At 37.7% G+C, this 18330-nt stretch overlaps 1 protein-coding gene across 1 annotated transcript; it reads right to left on the reverse strand.

Annotated features, from left to right (window-relative positions):
- Nucleotides 1-3005: 3005 nt before the first annotated feature.
- Nucleotides 3006-12888, reverse strand: nubp1 (nucleotide binding protein 1 (MinD homolog, E. coli)). The gene is made up of 10 exons (XM_008415748.2): nucleotides 12799-12888; nucleotides 11304-11408; nucleotides 11083-11216; nucleotides 8122-8190; nucleotides 7962-7994; nucleotides 7772-7862; nucleotides 7520-7674; nucleotides 4739-4849; nucleotides 3740-3926; nucleotides 3006-3384 (listed from the first exon to the last, which is right to left on the reverse strand). Exons 1-10 carry the CDS (start codon nucleotides 12827-12829, stop codon nucleotides 3332-3334), a joined length of 969 nt encoding a protein of 322 aa, XP_008413970.1. The 5' UTR covers nucleotides 12830-12888; the 3' UTR covers nucleotides 3006-3331.
- Nucleotides 12889-18330: the final 5442 nt, after the last annotated feature.

Consider the following 18330-nt stretch of genomic DNA (forward strand, 5'->3'; position numbering starts at 1 on the left):
GTATAATCTTTAATTTAGTGGGACGATCTGCTCAGTATATTTGATCAACACCAAAAACAACAAATAAATTTGGCATCGTTTTCTGATTAAACTGCTGAGGGAGTAAAAAAAGCAAAATGTTTTTACACCACAAATGTCTTGCTTTATGCATTCTATCAAGACTCTTTATAAAGCAGATTCTGAATATCACCATAAGTGAAAATGTCAAATATCATTATGTTTTTATGCAAATTATTCCACTATCCTTTCAAAAGGTTTTCAAATTAGATAAGCAATGTTAAAGGAGGCTGTCCTTTGAAAATTTAGCAGGAGATGAAATTCAGTGATGACATATTCTCTATGTAAACTGATTATTTGAAAAAAAATTAAAATAAAACAAAAAAGAAATTAACTTTTCTAACAGAGAACCAAGCCGAGTAGTGGAATTTATGTCAAAAAATTAGACTTTCAGCTACTTCCATTCACTGCAGATACGTTGTACAGCAACACTGTTTAGCCCACAAACACCAGGTATTATGGCTGCAGGTTCTGGGAGAGAAGGCAGTTTTTAGTCAGACTAAAAATACTGGTTAGGACCAGGCATGGGTCAAGCATGAGATTCTCACAATATAACAACCTGTGAGTAAACATAAAAAAAAACTGAGTACAAATCTCAGTATCAGATATACACAAAGCTTTAAAACAATGCTTCTAAAAACTTTTTAAACCTTTGGTACACATCCCAATACCTGTATTTGGTACGTGCCTAGCAGAAAACATGACATTTACCTCAATGGTGCTCCAATTTTAGTCTTTAGAGTAAAAACGCTTGTTGTAAGCAGACATTCACCAATGTTTTAGAGAAACATTGGTGAATGGCCTCACCACAGAGCGCTTTTAAATCCCTGTGTAGGGTGTTGGTTTGTTGGATCTCCAAGCTAGTGCTCTCACACATTTTTTTTTACCATCACAATTATTCACTTTGGGAATCAGGCTGGTGATGAACATTTTGAAATCACAATGATATTTTGGGGTGGCTATTGCGTTATGTAATGATGCCAAAATTTGGAGTTGTGTCATTTCTACCGCATTCTTGGTTGCCTGAAGATTACAAAAGAATTTCAAAAAAAGAGAAAATGATTAAATAAATGCGCACAAGCTGCCAAAACAGAGATAACGATCCAATTTTACATCATCAAGATTGAATTGGAAACGTGTTCCTCGTGTTTACGTGACAAACATATGGAGACAGGTCAATGCACACGTTAAATCACTGTGACCAAGGCTCAGATTGTTTTGTTTGTGTTGTAGCTGGGGAGGTTTCACATGTGTTTTTCTGTGAACCCTGGAGGAACTACATCTCCACAGCAAGTACAAATGAGGACGTAGTCTCCTCCTCACGCTGACACACATGCACACAAAAAGAACGTGTTAAAATGAGACTTGGGTCGACTTTTAGCATGGAAATTTTTTTTTTTAGTGCTTGTAAAAGAAGTGGGAAACTATCTCTTTTACTTAGAAAGTTTGACTTTTTAATAAGTCAAACCTAGAAATAGGAAGATTAGACCTATATTTTGCAAACCAGTTCAGTTTTAAAAAATGCAATGCCTATTTTTAAATGGCCAAATATCAGGGGAAAAAAAAAAAGCTTTATTCTTTTGAAGCTGTTGAATTCGTGGTAAATAATCGAAAACTGAGTAGTTGTAACCAAATGAGGAAGGTGTCTGTGTCCAGTACAATCAGCCGCTGATATGAAATTAACTTGTGTCAGCTGAGGTGAGGAACATTTAGAAAAGTGAAATGCAACAATATGCTGACATTTAAAGTCTATTCTTTACAAAGTCAGTCTGAGAACAAACCTAGCACCGATTTGATCTTCACTACCTCCTTTCGAATAATTCAGACGTCTGCCGTTTGCTTTATTATGAGAACTGAAGATTCAATTTGATTTGTAACCACATTTAAAGGCTTTACCCTTAAACATGATCTCACATGCTCAGCTGCCGTTAGAATGACCTACTCACTGCATACAATGTCGACAAGAGCAAACAGGACAATCCTTAATTTTCTCTTTAACAGGAAACAGGTTTACAGGCTGTTTCAGAGTGGCAACCAAAAGAAAGAAAGAATTAACTCTAACAACCTTTAGATGAGTATACAGAGATTAAAAGAAGAACAAAACAGACAAGTCAGTTATTTTCCTTGAGGCTAAACTGATACCTTTTTTTAATCCATTTTGTATTGGTTGAATATAGAGCCACAGGGTTTCTGTGCCATTAGTATTTATTTGCAAATACCATAAGAAGACTCCGACAAACTTAACCTCAACCAATTTAAATCGAAATTTTACTTTCGAGGAGCTTACAGCAAGTTTCAGAACAATCACTCGGGTTTTGTCCAACTACTGAAACGAGCTGCTAGATGATAAAGTACAAACTCTGTTAAGTGGCTAATCATGCAATCATTAGTCAGTCTGCTTTAAAAAGAAGAATTAATTAGCAGATTTGCGATCTGAATAGCTCAAGCCAAATGAAATGTTTCATTTGCGTCATGGGCTTTGAAGTTTGTACTGCGTAACAACCAGCCAGAGCAACAAATTATGCAACACTGGAGGCTCTCGGCACATTTCTCTAAAATAGGGAAGAAATTTATGGAAGCAGCAACAAGTAAGTGGATATATTTAAGAAATAACTCTCTGTAAGTATTGAAAATATTTGTTCTTGTTAAAAAAACTGAAATGGTTAAACTTAGGATTTTTTTTTAAAGAATCACAAAGAACTTCAGATGCTCCTTCACAACCAGGAAACCTTTACATGAGACGCATGTAAAAACCAGTGTGAAAGGGGCCCATTTTTACACTAGTTGTGATTTAAGCAATTATTTGTGCTTAAGTCACAACTGTAATTATTTAAATCTAAATGAGTAAAAATCTAAAATATTAAAAATCAAAAAAACAAAACATGTGACCTTTTTTTTGTAAAGATTTCCATTGTCAGTATGATCATTAGGTAAAGATTCTTTTGAGATTTAGCTTTTTGGGACAAGCTTTATTTCTTCATCAAAAAGTGGGAATACATTCAGTTAGTATTCATTCAAAGTTGTTTGTCGGATTTGTTCCACCCGGTGCTTTTTACATGACATATCCGTGTTTTAATTAGAGTAAGCAGAGTTCAATGAGGTCGGATCAAATCTATACACACCAATCAAAGTTTCTGACAATAAAAAAAGGCCTGCTCTTGGGAATAGTTCAGACTGAAACTGCAGCTATAATGTCAGTGTCAGAAGCGTTCTTGTGAGTGTTTGTTCTCCAGGTCTCTACCACGCTTCTTGTGATCTGCTTCGGTCTTGGGGGTCATGTTGCGTTCTGCACGTCGGTCGCTCTGTTGGCGCAGTAGTCCTGGATACCTGGCAGAAGAAAGAGAAAACACTTCAGCTAAATCTGCTGAGGTGCACAAGTCCCAGATGATTCCATAGAATCGGTTTTATGCTGAACCTAAAGTTATTCAATTTTTATTAAACTTTTTTTTTCTTCCTCTTTACCAGACTGCTTCCCATTTTTTAAAGTGAATACTTCTTCTTTCAATAGATCTAATCAGGAATTAGACCAGCCTAACAAACAAGTCATCAAAAAAAAAGGGACTTCACTAGAAAAGGGAATGTGCCCGAGTGTACGTCAAACTTCCCCACTTCTAAATAATAATTAAAAAAAAGACACAGAATTATGAAAGAAATGTAATATGGGAAATAGAAATGAACTCACTTTGCACAATCCTACGGTAGACTTCAGCTGCAGGAGAGTCGGGGACTTCTTGGAGGAAAGATTTGCCCTCATCGCAGCTCCGTCCGATCCTCGGGTCAAGTGGCACCTGGCCTAACAGAGGTAGATTTAGGTCTGCGCACATTTTCTCTGCACCGCCGCTGGAGGGGGGAAAGATCTGCGAAGTGTTCTATAAGAGAGGAAAAGAAAAACAAAAGCATAATCTGGATCTTAAACCACAAAGCTCCTGTCCTACATTACACATTTGGTGTCCGGGCATTAATAATTATTATAAAAACCGACCGTAATATTTGCAGTGCGCCATCCATCCATCTAATCAGTCCAATATGTACCCTAATAATTGACCAAACTGTTTGAATAACTGCAGTAAGTTTGGTAGACAGTAGGTTGATTGTTCTACATAAATTAATATGTCGTCTGCATAAAATGTTAATTTGTGTCCAATACCTGTAATATTCATTCCTTTAACATCCTTATTCTGTCTTACCGATTGTGCTAATGGTTCTAAATATAATGTAAAAAGCAAGGAATCGGTTCCGACTGGCAGAAAATCTCTTAATGTAAAAACCTGAAGTTTAGCTTCTATTCAAACACACATAACAGAAATGTACAAAGAAAAGACAGAAAAAGAAGACAGAAAAATAGACATAAGTTATGACTGTTACGTTTGCACACAGAGGAACATTTGGTTGTGAAAACTTTGCAGTGGGTCCGTCTAATCAACCTGAGCTGGGACTGAGCTACTAGTAGACTGGGACACAGAGGCCCAAAAGCTCTGTCCAGAGGTTCCACTTACAAACTTCCTCATTCCTCTTCTCGTTTATCTCAGCTGTCCTGGTCTGCGAACAAAATATTTCCTCATCGAATCTAATCTTCTTCCTGAATCCATGTTTTTAGTACACTTTTGAAAAAAATAAAATTAACCATTTCAAGTTCTTAACAGCATCGACTGCATGACAGTGGTTCGTATTTGCCAGCAACCTTGCATTTGGGACACACAAAGCCGCTCATGTTCTCCACAACCCCGATGATGGGCAGCTTGACCTTCTGACAGAACCTGATCTCTTTTCGGACATCCTGGAGGGAGACTTCCTATGATGAAAAGGAAAAAGAGACAGACACCCAATTAGGCATGAAGGGGGGAAAAAACTGAGTTTGGGAATGGCAGTTCAGGAAATTACAGCAGTTAAAGGAATGATAAACTTTAATGTGGAAAAACGTCTGGATAACGAAAGCTACTGACTAAAAGACATTCACATCAAAGCAACAAGTTTTTCCACCATTCTTAATAAGAGTCATCCCAGTCTGGTTTTTGTCTGGTAATGGAGAGACTTAAGGAATGAGGAAGTGTTTTTGGTTTTGGTCTGATCTCACAGCTTAGGCCCAGTTAGGTATGAGGAAACAAGCACCGATCAAATGTTTCGCACCGAAAAAAAAAGAAAAAAAAAAAAAAAGAGAAACACAAACATCATCTGTGTATTTATAAGCCAGATACCTGGAAGGAAGAGAAATCTTATCTGAACAGCAGATAAGCTTGTTCAGCGATCATTTTGTGACTGGAATAAAACACAATCTGAGAACAATAATTCTCATCTCGGCAGCAGAGATCCAGTATGAGCCACTTAAACGCCTTTAATCCAGTCTGCTGCCCTGCCTGGTTTTCTTTTAGGTCCGGTTCTACTATGACCTTTTAAATAACCAAATCCACAGCAGCCCTCATCAGATCTGCTGCAAAAGGAAATGCACAGGCTGTTTCACAGTCCCTCACTCTTTGTGTGATACTTTTAAATGAATGCTGCCTGAGTTACTTCAGACAGCACCGTGACGCTGCTGACATTTACTCAAATAAGCTAAACAAGTTGTGTAAATACTTTAGGTTGCACTGTAGGAGTCTGTAGCTTTATTTGCAGCATAAAAAACAAATAAGTGATATGTATATTCAGTACACAGAGGCATATAAATCACTTTAAATGCTAATTTACACATTCAGCACATTTTATGTGTACAAACATACTATAAGGTAAGGCAGAAGACATACAGTGCAATGGAAAAGTATGTGCACCCCGACAGATTTCTTTACTTTTTCCACTTGTACAAACATCATGACAGATAACAGAACTAAATATAAAATGCAGGTTAAAAGGACACAGCATGGCGTTTTGATCCACGTCTTTCAAAACAATAAAATTTTGTTGCAAATCTCTGTTGCTTTTGCGATTTTTTTTTTGTCAGCAGTGGTTCTCGCTCAGAAAATCTCCCACGACGGACATTTTTGCCTGGCTTTATGTTGGGAACACAGACCATAATCTGAGACAAGTAAAGCTTACTACAGACCTCACTTGGCACTGTGCCTTTCAAATTCAATCAAAAATACTTTAGTGAGCTATAAAAGCTATTAAAAAAAAACTAAATTGTAGTGGCTCTCCTTTGCCATTTTGTTGTTTTGGTTCACATATCAAGCTCACCATCAGATAAATATTAACCAGACGCTTGCCAACACCTCGGGAAGTTAACCAAAATGTGGACATGAGTCACTGATTTAAAAGAAATATAAAACAAGGCTGGAGGGACTGGGGATAGATCCCGTTAATAATTAAACAGCAAAATTTCCCTCCACAGATGCCAATTAATGCTCTACTTTTGCTCAGCCAGTGCTAAAGAATACACAACTTCACATAAAGTGACAAACTTTCTAATCCATAAAAGGGTTGACAAGAAGCAGTTCATGTTGAGCTGCTTCAATGCTCTGCAGCCAGAACAGCACCAAAACATTTTTCTGACTGATTTGTCTAAATATGTTTTCCTTTTTTATCTTTGATTCCTTCTTGCTGAGACCAAAACTGGTTTTATTTTACTGCTTAACAGCAGTAAAAATATAAAAGCTGCTATATAAAAATTTTACATTTTTATATAGCAGCTTTTACTTGCTCACCATTTACACTATCAAATTGTAAACCACAGTATGTCTTTTTCAGCCATAAACTCCCAGTTATTGTGCTTTCATGAACAATTGTTTTTATAGATTCACTTGCTACAGATGAAGTAAATTAATAACCTTCTCTGGTGTCAAGTTAAAGTTCTCATCCTAGGTGTTGCTTTAAAATATTCTGTAGAATACGTTTCTTATTTTACAGTGCTTGAATGATTTGTTTTGTCTTTCTAAATGTATTTATTTTAAGATGAAATAGCAGTCTTTCATGTTTTGAAATCCCCCATCTGTAGTTTGAGTTACGGTGACAGAACACATAAAGAGTACCTGAACACATCAATGTAGTCGAGTTGCAAATCATTACACCGGTCTCAGTTTTTAGAAAGCAGTAAGAAAAATGACTGCTCTTCCTTATCTTTTTCACAAACTTTCCCTTTTTTGGGACTCAATAAAGCACAGAACATGCAGCATAAAACTCTTCTGGATTTCATTTTAGCTACATATTTTTAGTATTTATTTTTATTTTTTTTTTTACATTTTTTTATTCTTACTCTCTTCCAATACTCTTCTCTTTAAAGTTTCTACATTTTCCTGATGGCAAAACAGTGAATTTTATAATGGACTGCCGGTGTATTTAGAAAATCTGTTGTGATGACAGTAAGCAGTAAACCCAGTTAAAATTAACTTTTTATTAACTTTTTATAACCTACAATACAATGGATCCTAGACTGTAAAGCAAAGAGATAGGAAAAATGCCAGAGACTGTATACTTTTTAAAAGGAATTATATAACTCTAACAATACGCTGGAGCTCTTGTGCATGTCTTTGTGTACCTGTGGTGTGGTGATGATGACTGCTCCATCCACATTGGTGGAGCTGAGATACTGAACTATTGACAGGTGCTCATCAGAGGTGCCGGGTGGCGTATCTATGACTAGGTAATCCAGTTGTCCCCAGTCAACGTCCCGTAAAAACTGCTTGATCATTCCTGAATCGGGGCGAGAAACAAACTGGAGCGTAAGATCTGGGAAGCCGAAACAAAAACATCAACACTGAACTCGCAAATCTGCTGCAGCTCAGCACACCGTTTTTCTTTGGCCCTCTCCAGATCACAGCGTCATCAGGACTGCCGAGAAGGAAGCCGATTGACATGACCGCCAAGTTGTCTTCGACGTACTGCGACATACGTGCACGCAGAAGAACGGTAAGTAATTTGCAACACAGAAATTACCTCGTAAGAGCAATAAAACTGAAGCCTGGATTGGTGCGACTCACCACAGGAGACCAGCCAGAGCCACTCTGATGAACCTACATACATAAAAAAATAAAAATAAAAAAAGCCCCCCAGAAAAACAGATCACACACCCACTCGTTAATATAACTCAGGTGAAAGTAGAACAGGAGTCGTATTCATACATAACATGGTAAACCGTACTTGTTCTCCTTCTAGGCCCATGATCCTGGGAATGGATGGACCACAGATATCCACATCCAGTAGTGCAACCTACAAACAGTGATACAGAAGACAAAGTGAAGGAAAAGATTTACCATATGTTTAGATTTAGTGTTTGTAGTCCAAAGAGAGGGTGTCCTGCATAACCGATATTTTTTCCTCCTTGATAAAACATGTTTTAGATAATTAAACAAACGGATCCTACAGATCTTGGTAACAGGCTCAGCTGTAGCCATCCACCTTCTGGAAGGTTGTTGGCTGGAGTCCAGCTCCATCCACATTCATTAGTGTCTGCATGTTGTATACGACTTAAGTGTAAAGAGTTTTGAGTCATTAGTATAACTAGTGAGCACTATATAAATAAAGTCCATTTACTTCTGCAGCTCAGCACCTGCCACAGGAGTCCCCCAAGTCTCAGTACTGGGAACTTTGCTCTTTGCCACATCCATCCATTATTTTTCCACTTTCCTCCATGCCTGCACTCAAGTTCTATATTGTCACCTCTGACAGAAATCTGACCAGTGGTCTTCCTTCTATGCAACATATTACTAGCTTTGACATTAACTGCATTTGTAAGACACCTTGAATAAAAGTGTCTACAAAATTGACAAACACAACCAAAAAACTGGGGAGATGTTTAAACTGTTAGCATTGGGTATGATGGTAAAGAGACATCTAAAGTAATCAATCGAGCAAAGAGCACAATTAGTCAATTTTAACTTTACTGGCTTTGATCAATGATGAGCAGATCAACTACTAAAAGCTTTTCCTTATTTAATATTTTTACCAGAAAAATGCTCAATTCACAAACTAACAAAATGTACTCTAGTGCCCTTTTTGATGTTTTGTAAAAACCAAATAAAAACACTCGGGACATATGCTGTGATAGAGAAATAACAATAAAAATGCTATTAATTCCTTAATTACTCGTAGTATTAAAAAGTGCAACCTTTCTTTGTTTATGGTCCATAGAAAATAAACTAAATGCAACCTTAAATACAACTGTAAGTTTGTATTAAGACACCAGCCTCCACGCTCTAATACTCTGCTTTACTCTGAAATACTTCAGCTTACTCATAAAGCATGTCAACCTGTGCTTTTGTTGAGCAGAACATTTTCATATTTAAATCTATTGAAATACATTAAAACCATGCATCATTAACATTACCACCTTCAGGGTTTTTAAAGCACAACAGCAGCCAGACTCAAAAGCTATAGATTGGTGGTAGAAGTAATGGTCAGAGTTACATGATTCCGGACTCCATCTCAGCATGTCGGTGACAATGAATAGAAAGTAGAATGAGGAACTTCTTTAGAAAATACTTTTTTTTTTAATCAGATTGGAAAGACTGAGAATGAGACTGTGGATACCAGGAGTTACAAAAACACAGGTTTTTGGAACCCATGCCATACAGTTGACATGTTTTCCTCTATCTCTTATATAAGCATTTCTCCGAAATCAGGTGTTTTCTGGTAACCTGACACCAAAGAAAAGGGCGTGTATGTTGATCCCGTTGGCTTTGGCAACACTGTAATTACTAAATAGGCTGTGTATCCAGGTGCTATGTTCGTATCTCCAGAGCTTTTGGTTTTGGTTTTCCTATTTAGGTGAAGCTCTGTGTGAAATTGTCTCTTGTAAATAGGACAAGAAAGATATTATGTGCAGTGGGAAGACATGTGTCTGCGGCTCCTCAGCTTCTTAAACCAGAAACAAGGAAATCTATTTCCTCTCTTCGGTATTTGTTTCATAGAACTCAGTTTGCAGCAAAGAGGATATGCAGTTAAAAAAAACACACTTAAAGAATATTATTATTTATAAATCAGACATAAGCCAACATATGTTAAACTGCCTTTTTTTAATTGGGACAATCTGTGTTGATTGCAGCACCTCTGACCTGGCACAGGTCAAACTACAAACTAAACTGCAATGAGCCCCAAGAACAACTTCAGGTCACCTTATTTGACCTGTAAGCCTGAAATACATAAATGCTTGTTAATTAAATTGATGAATGTAATTTATATAACTAATAAAGGGACTTCTTCTGTATTTAATTAAACAAAAGTCAAAATAAATGCAAAAAGTGGTTTTTGTCTTTGATTTTTATTGCAACTTCTTTGTGGTTTTACAACAGTTTGAGTTTATTCAAACACTTACTATTTTAAATACTCATCAATTTTGATGATGATTAAAATTTAATCATCATTTAAATTTTTCTAAACATTTACATGCCTCGTTTCTTCTAGAAACCATAGAGCTAAAAATAATGCATAAAGCTACACTACAGTGACCTCTAGTGGTTCTTATTAGGATTGCAAAAGTTATGCAATGACAGAATTATTGCTTTTCTCTCTTTTTTAAAGGTTTTGTTGGATCTAGTGGCCTTTATTTGAAGGTAGTTAGACAGAAAGTAGGGTAATGAGAGAGGGGAAAGACATGCATCGAGGGTCACCAGGCCGGGAATCGAGCCTGCGACCACTGCCATGAGGATTATGGCCTCAATACGTGGGTCGTGCTTTGCCCCTGTGCTACCACAGCACCCCCGTTTTTCTCCTTTTTGTGAGTTATTAGTATATTTTATACTAGACAACATCTGCTATAATACATCCCACACTTTTATCACTCCCCACTTTCTCATTAGGTTTGTTCATTAAGCTTCCAACACTGTATGTAAGCTACATCCCATGTGCCAGGATTTTTTTTTTTTAGAAAATAGCAGGCAACCAAAATGATATTGCAAACTTTGTAACATTAATATTGCACACACTCATACTGTTATTAAAGCATAATTTTCAAATACTTTAGCAGATATAGGACCAAAATAAAATCAGTTCTAAATTGTACACCTCTGTCTAATGAAACTCTTACATTCTTGTGGCAGAGGCACCCAATTTAATAAGTCTGACGTTTGTCTTTACCACATTATGCTGACAATACATCATTACCTCTTTGGTGCCGTCACTTGCGAGAGCGTGGGCCAGGTGAGCGCTGAAGGTGCTTTTCCCAACTCCTCCTTTTCCTGACAACACCAGAATCTTGTGTTTGACCACTGACAGCTTTTCACCTATTTCTGCAATAGCTGGAGAGGATGAAGGCCTGAGATTAGCCACATGAAGCTTTAGTACTACTGCAAGATGAATATATGTTGGGTTGAGGAAAGTTTTACCAGGGTCTGGGGCCTTGGTAGCTCCAGAGGCACAGAGCTGCTGGTTGGGGCAGCCCTGGCATGATGCAGACTTTCCTGCTTCCTCACTTGACGTGCCTGGGCAGTCTAAAGAGAAAAGGAGTTTGCTTAGAATCTAAACATGTTTTCTATGTTGACTTAAAATCTGTGAATATAAAGTATGTTTACTTCTGAGCCCCTTAGCATCTGCATTTCTAGGTAGATGAACGATTATAGAAATATAAACTAGTAATTCTTCAGCTTTTTTCACCCCCTGTGTAATAAATAAATAATGGCTTTTATGACGTCGAAGTCCATCAGCTCAGCTGAATGAATATATGGTTATCTTGTCACAACTCAAATGAAGATAATAGAGATATATAAAAAAAAAGGCTGAGTCATGAAGGTTTTACTTCACTGTTTAGAACAAAATGGATGCCCTTTTATGTGTGGACCTGAACCATAACTACGTTTGGGTCATTACAGAGTTTATCAGCAGGAAACAATCCATGTGGATTTGGCAGGAAACAAAGGATTAATATGAGAGAAAAGATGCCCACTGCTAAGAATAGTGTAGCATCCATGATGCTTTTGGAAAGTTTCTCTTCTAAATGCTTGCTGAGCGGCAAGCCAGGACATTTTAAATAAAAATCGGACTCTTTCACGAAGTTGAAAATAGAACATTCATGGGTTTTTCAAGAGGATTTTCGCCCAAAACATATGAAACAGCTTTTCCGACATTAAGATAGATATACTCAAACTAAAGCATGGACTTTAAAAACAAATGCTCCATTTGCTTTTGCAAGACACCCCTACAAAAAAGCTGGACTTATTTTAAGGTTTTCGTACCCATTATGAACCAGTGGTCGCAAGAAATTTGTCAGCTTCTGTTAATTTTTAGGTCTTACATCACCAGTTTCAATCAAAATACGCAATCCACATGGTTCTTTCAAAGTAAAAATAACAAACGCACTGACAGTCCAAAACCCAAGATTTTCCACTCGTATTCTGGGTGTTAACTTTCGTCACAATGTCAGTGGGGAGACATTTTCCCATCAAATACATCAAAAACGTGAATAAGCGCTAAATATAAACGACCATCCTTGGGAGATGCAGGTAGTTGTAAGAAGCGCTTGGGGGCTACATGTTTTATTATATCGCTTCAACGTTTTCCAGCAATTATATTCATAACCAACGTCCTTCTGACTGAGTTATGTTCTCGATTAATAAAAACAACAACATTCTTTTCAATGTTCCAGTTACTTCAAGTAAACTTTTTCTCCAAGGATACTGGACAGAGTCACCGCGACTGGCGCAGTATTTACAACTGTGACGTTTGTAATTCAGAGAAAACATCGAAGTAGACACACGCTGAAACTACTCTAAATATTCTCCAAACCACAAAAGTTAAAACAACACTTTAAACCGGACCACATCCAGAACCTGCCATAATATTTTAAAGAAAAAAAGATATGAAATATAATAAATTAATTCTCACGTTCTGGAGCGTTTTCAGGTACGTCTGCCATATTTGCCTGAGCGTCCTTCCGACATATTCTTCCCCTTCAAAGGTTCCGCGCTCCCTGGAACTTTTTTCCTTTTTAATTAAAAAACAAATACAGATGTTGATTCTCTGTGCACCTTTGGTCGTTTTCAAAATGTAACGATAACTCATTTTGGGGTGCCTTTGTTCCGACTTTTAACACATGTAGGTTAAAAGATATTAAATTCAGAGTAGTGTACAGTTGAACAAAGTCGACTGTGTCCAATATTTTTGCAGGATAGTTTATCTTATATGTTGTCATATATGTTGTTAGAATATGCTAATAGTATTGTTATAATACTGTGTATATAAGATAATCTTTGTAATATGCGCTAATTAACCAAATGTACTTGTTGAAGTTTGAATTATTATTATTTCTGCATAAAAAATGTGCTTAATTCGTGAATAAACTTTACACTAATAACCATTAAATATTATGTATGTTCAAACAGTATTAAGTAATACTTTTTAAAAAAAATTAATATTTTTGTCATAAGCAGATGATATGCTAACACCTATTGGGACTTTTTGTAAAACTCACAGAAACACAAAAAAAGACAACAGCTTGAACTCGTTTCATTCCATCCATCCATCCATCCATCCATCCATCCATCCATCCATCCATCCATCCATCCATCCATCCATCCATCCATCCATCCATCCATCCATCCATCCATCCATCCATCCATCCATCCATCCATCCATTTTCTAACACCCTTGTCCCGTAGTGGGGTCGGCAGAGTTGCTGGTGCCTATCTCCAGCAAACGTTCCGGGCGAGGGGCGGGGGTCACCCTGGACAGGTCGCCAGTCTGTCGCAGGGCCTCGTTTCATTCCTTTAAAACCTATTTATCACAATAAACTTAAAGTTACCACTGTGTCCGCTAGGGGATGGTATTGTTCAGACAGGCTAGAAAAAAAGTCATGCGCTCTGTACAAAACATCTGCTGTTATGTACATCTGCTCTGCTCGGTTTTGAAGACCAAGTTTGTATCACTGTACACTTTTTTTTATTGTGAATGGACCTACGTAGATGACCAGTTCCACTAAATACAATAAATAAATAAGTTGTTACTACTACTACTACCTCGCTTCCGTACTACCTCTACTATTAATAATAATAATAATAATAATAATAATAATAATAATAATAATAATAATAATAATAATAATAATAATAATAATAATAATAATAATAATAATAATAATACATTTACAAAATATAATAATATTCTATTATGTACAAAGAATCAACATCTGTATTTGTTTTTTAATAAAAAGGAAAAGAAGTTCCAGGGAGCGTGGAACCTTTGAAGGGAAAGAATATGTCGGAAGGACGCTAATAAATAAACTAATAAACTAATAAAATTGTGATAAACACAGGCTGAGCTCAATGAGTTAAGAGCCAATGATTAACAAATCCATATAAAAGCTACACCAATTATCTTAATTTCTAAAAAGGGACAAGGCAGTTAATTCGACAACATGGCTTTGATGAAGGAATAACTTAACTTTTTCACGAGTGTCTTTCAGTAACAAAAGTCCCAATTTAAACATACGGAAACATTTAGACCAATGCACTTATTTATTGTTTTTTCTGCTTCTGAGACGTGCAGTAATAGGTTTAATTGTTTGTCTGAAAATAAAAACAGAAGTTTCATGAGGGCACATCTCTGACAGATCAGCCTGTAGATCTCTGTGCCCCTGTAAGCCTACTTTGTCTGTTCTCATGTATCTGACCCTCCCCCCACCCTTCTACTGTTTGCACTGTGGAAGTCATTTAATGAGATGTTTTCTTTGTGCTGACCCACCCACCCAGATGTATTCATACTAGACATGCTACACCCATAGTGGGACATGATCTACCAGCTCGGCATATAACCTAATAAATTAGAAGTGAAGTATATTTTGAGATTTAATGGAAGCTGTTCAGATTCCTCACCATTTAGGCTTCAAATCTGTTGCACAGATTGTGATCCGGCAAATCAGAACACAAACAGGTCCAACTTCTTTAGCCAGATATTTGAAAAATTACAACCATAATGCATTTTGGTGAACCTAATATTGTATTTTAGCACCTAAAAAAGATTCTACTCAATAAGCTGTGAGTGGAAAACTTGGCACAGAGTAGAATACGAGCTGAAGGATGCTGCCAGTAAAACGTCAGAATGAAAATGAGCTTAAAGTCCAAAATGAGTCTTTGAATCTCAGAACTGCTTTTCTAGATTGCAGAAAAACGTCTTGTGTAGAACTACTGCACAGGACTGTAGAGTGATGATTAGAAAGACAAGTACAGTTGATGCATGAAGTCAGACCTATTCTGCCTATTCAGCAAGAGCAGCACGAAACACACACGCACACACACACACACGCACGTGCGCACTGACCGACTGGTGAGAGCCTGGGCTCCAAGTTATTCAGCAAAAAAGTTAATCTATTCGGCACCAGCCAATGCCACACTCACACAAAAGCAACCAACTTCAATCCCACTGACTTCCTGTAAGAATAAGCAGATCAGCAGATGAGCTGTGTGTGCGTGTGTGTGCGTGTGCATGTACGTGTGCACGAGTGTGTGCATGTTGTGAAGAGAATCCCCCCAAATAAAGAGGAAAAAGGAAGTAGGCCCTGTATGGAAGCCGAGGGGTGTGACTTGGAGATGTAGTTTACAAGCCCTGTGCTAAAACTGAGCTCCGGCTACAAACAAAAAGTCCATTCAAGGTGACAACCTTTATTGGTTGGAAATGAACAGTGAGCTGCAAAACCTACCCCCCACCACATATCCCGCCTTAGAGAGCAGCGCTGAGTGATTCATTTCTCTGAAATCAACGTTTTTTTTTCTGCTTGGTTCTGAGTCATTGTCCGGGGTTGCACTCCCTCTGTCCTAATCTGTAGAATTACACCTCCCATGTTCTAATTTCTCAAGAAATTATCAGCTGATTAGCTCATTATGAGTCACGTCTTCCAAATGTATTTTAATCATTCAATTACACAGAACTGGCATGAACATAACTACTGTGCCTCATTATAGGAGAAACGAAAACTAGACTTGGTTTTCCTAATTTAGTACACATGTATTTTGATTGAGCCACTCTAGTTATGAAAATGCTTTCATCTAAACCATTTCATTACATGTTGCTGAATGCTTAGAGCTGTTGTCTCGCTAAAAGGTGAACCAGCTTCTTCCACATGTTCGCTACTTGGTTGGTTGCGCACTGCACACATGGGACTTCTTCTGACTTTTTTTCAAATACAGCTAAATAAGTGCGGCGCAACCTCAACAGTCGACTTATCAACACTTTCTTCCACGTGAGCTTTATACCGTTTGTTTATTTGTTTTCAGGTCTTTCACACATTTAGGCACCTGGAACGATGAGTTCTGTTTGCAGAAAATGCAAAACACCACCCACTCACGAGAATTAAATATGTGCTATGCAAAACAGCTATCACACAGTCACAATGAGCACGTTGTGCACAAGCGCAGGCATTACTAAATCTTCATGTCTCTCTTTGGAGTGTATAGATATATCTATATATAGGAATAAAGTCAAAATAACACAAAGTTTTGTTTTTTTGTGCTAATTTTGTGTCTGATCACTTAGATGAACTGAGCAACAAGAATCCTGAGGCTTTCAACTGCTTCTGTTCATGTGCATTTGCTTCCCTGCAACCACATGAAAGGGTTTTTAAGCATGTTTAAAATCATGTTACAGGGTATTAGTCAAATATAACTTCAAACTTTGACTAGGCTAAACCAGAACTTTCTTTCTTTCTTTCTCTTTTTTTTTTAAGACAATCAGAGGTGAACTTGCTGGTGCTCTTTGGATCATTGCTGTCCTGGATAACCCAACCCAAGTTGATGCTACATATAGCAGCATCAACTTTCATTTCCTCCTCCTTCTCACCAAGCTACAACTGGAACCATTGATAAAAACTTAAAAATAAGAATTCTAGCAAAATCTGCAAAAAAAACCTTAAAAGTTCAACCTCAAAAGGATGGTGTGACAAAAAGATAAATTCTACTAAGTGTGATTACAATACATAACTGGTGTGACACATTTAATCATTTCCAAACAGACTGCTCTGTTTTACTGTTACTAAATATAACATGAGAAATACTAGCACACACCCTTGAACACAGCTTTGGCTCATCAGAGAGGTCGTGCGTTGACCGACGGGAAGCAGGGTGGTGCCCACGCACCCTCTGAGCTGTCCTGACTGACTCCCCGAGCAGAATAACCCCAAAAATAACCATCATTATCTCCCCGAGCGCCTGCATTCAGCACTTGGGGTGACTGCTGATGATAATGAAAATATCTTTGTTCCGAGGAAGGAAGGCCAGTGAAATATGTCCTTGCGTGTGTCGTGGTGTTTGTGTAGAGGAAGGAAGATAAGCCGGGCAAGCGTCCTATTTCAGGATGTAAACATACATAATGCAGCAGTTATCAACTTTGAAAACAGGAATAAAAGCCGATAGTTGCTAGTATATGTTGTTTTTGCATCGCCAGAGAATAAGTTCAACATTCTCCAATATTCTCTCACCATTAATTTTCAGCACCCACTGCACTCCTGAAAGCCTTAAAATAAATGTTATCTCCCCAGCCAAAAGTTTTTAAAATCTCACAAGAAATGAATATAAATAATTCACTAACAATTGCAAGGTAGGTCTCTACCAGTTTTGCGTATCTGGAGACTTAAATGTGCATGGATCAAACAGTCTGTAAAAGGTCTGCTTCCACTCTGTCAACTAAATGTGTCCATTGGCTGCTTTGCAATCACGTTTGAGGTAGTTTTGAGGTCTTGTTGAAATCGTTTTCTCTTTCCTGCCATCTTCTCTCATCCCCGTCATTTTCATTTCGGTTGATCCATCTTTTAATTCCTCCTGTGTCTGAGCTTCTGTTCAGAATTTGGCCAGGTGCTCACGCAAATGAATGAAAATCTGGGGATGCAAATGCAACGGCTCTGTGTGTGCGCGTGTGTGTGTGTAGGTGTGCGCGTGCACGTGTGTGTGTATGTGATCTTTTGTTTTGAGCAGAGTGGCCCACGGTAGCTACACACATATCCTGTCTGCCAGGGTGGGGCATGGATGTGAAGGCAGGACGGGAAAAGGGGGTTTGGTGCATGAATTCTTGACTTGTTTTCTCCCTCTGTGACCTTGTACTCATTCACAGATTTAAAAAAAAAAAACAACTAAAAAACTGGAATCTTTCTTTCTCTGAAAGTGGGCTCTTTGTTTATTGTTACATCTAAGTGAATCCTGAAGGTAATTATACCAAATTGGAACTACTTTTAGAAAGCAGCAAACATGGCAGTTTTTGAGAGCTGATGAAAGCGTCCACCTATCTTAACCTAAGTCTCTCAGGTTTGAAAACGCTGGAACGCACATGGATATGCTTTTAACAGTGTTTCAAAAGACTAAACGTTTGTCTTGCATCCCTGTGCGTGTGTGTGAACACAGCCTGCGTCTCCAGGAGAGGAAGGGAGGGAGGTGA

This window comes from Poecilia reticulata, chromosome 8, assembly GCF_904066995.2.
Source record: "Poecilia reticulata chromosome 8, P_reticulata-male-v2, whole genome shotgun sequence".
In the NCBI taxonomy this organism is placed as follows: Eukaryota; Metazoa; Chordata; class Actinopteri; order Cyprinodontiformes; family Poeciliidae; genus Poecilia; species Poecilia reticulata.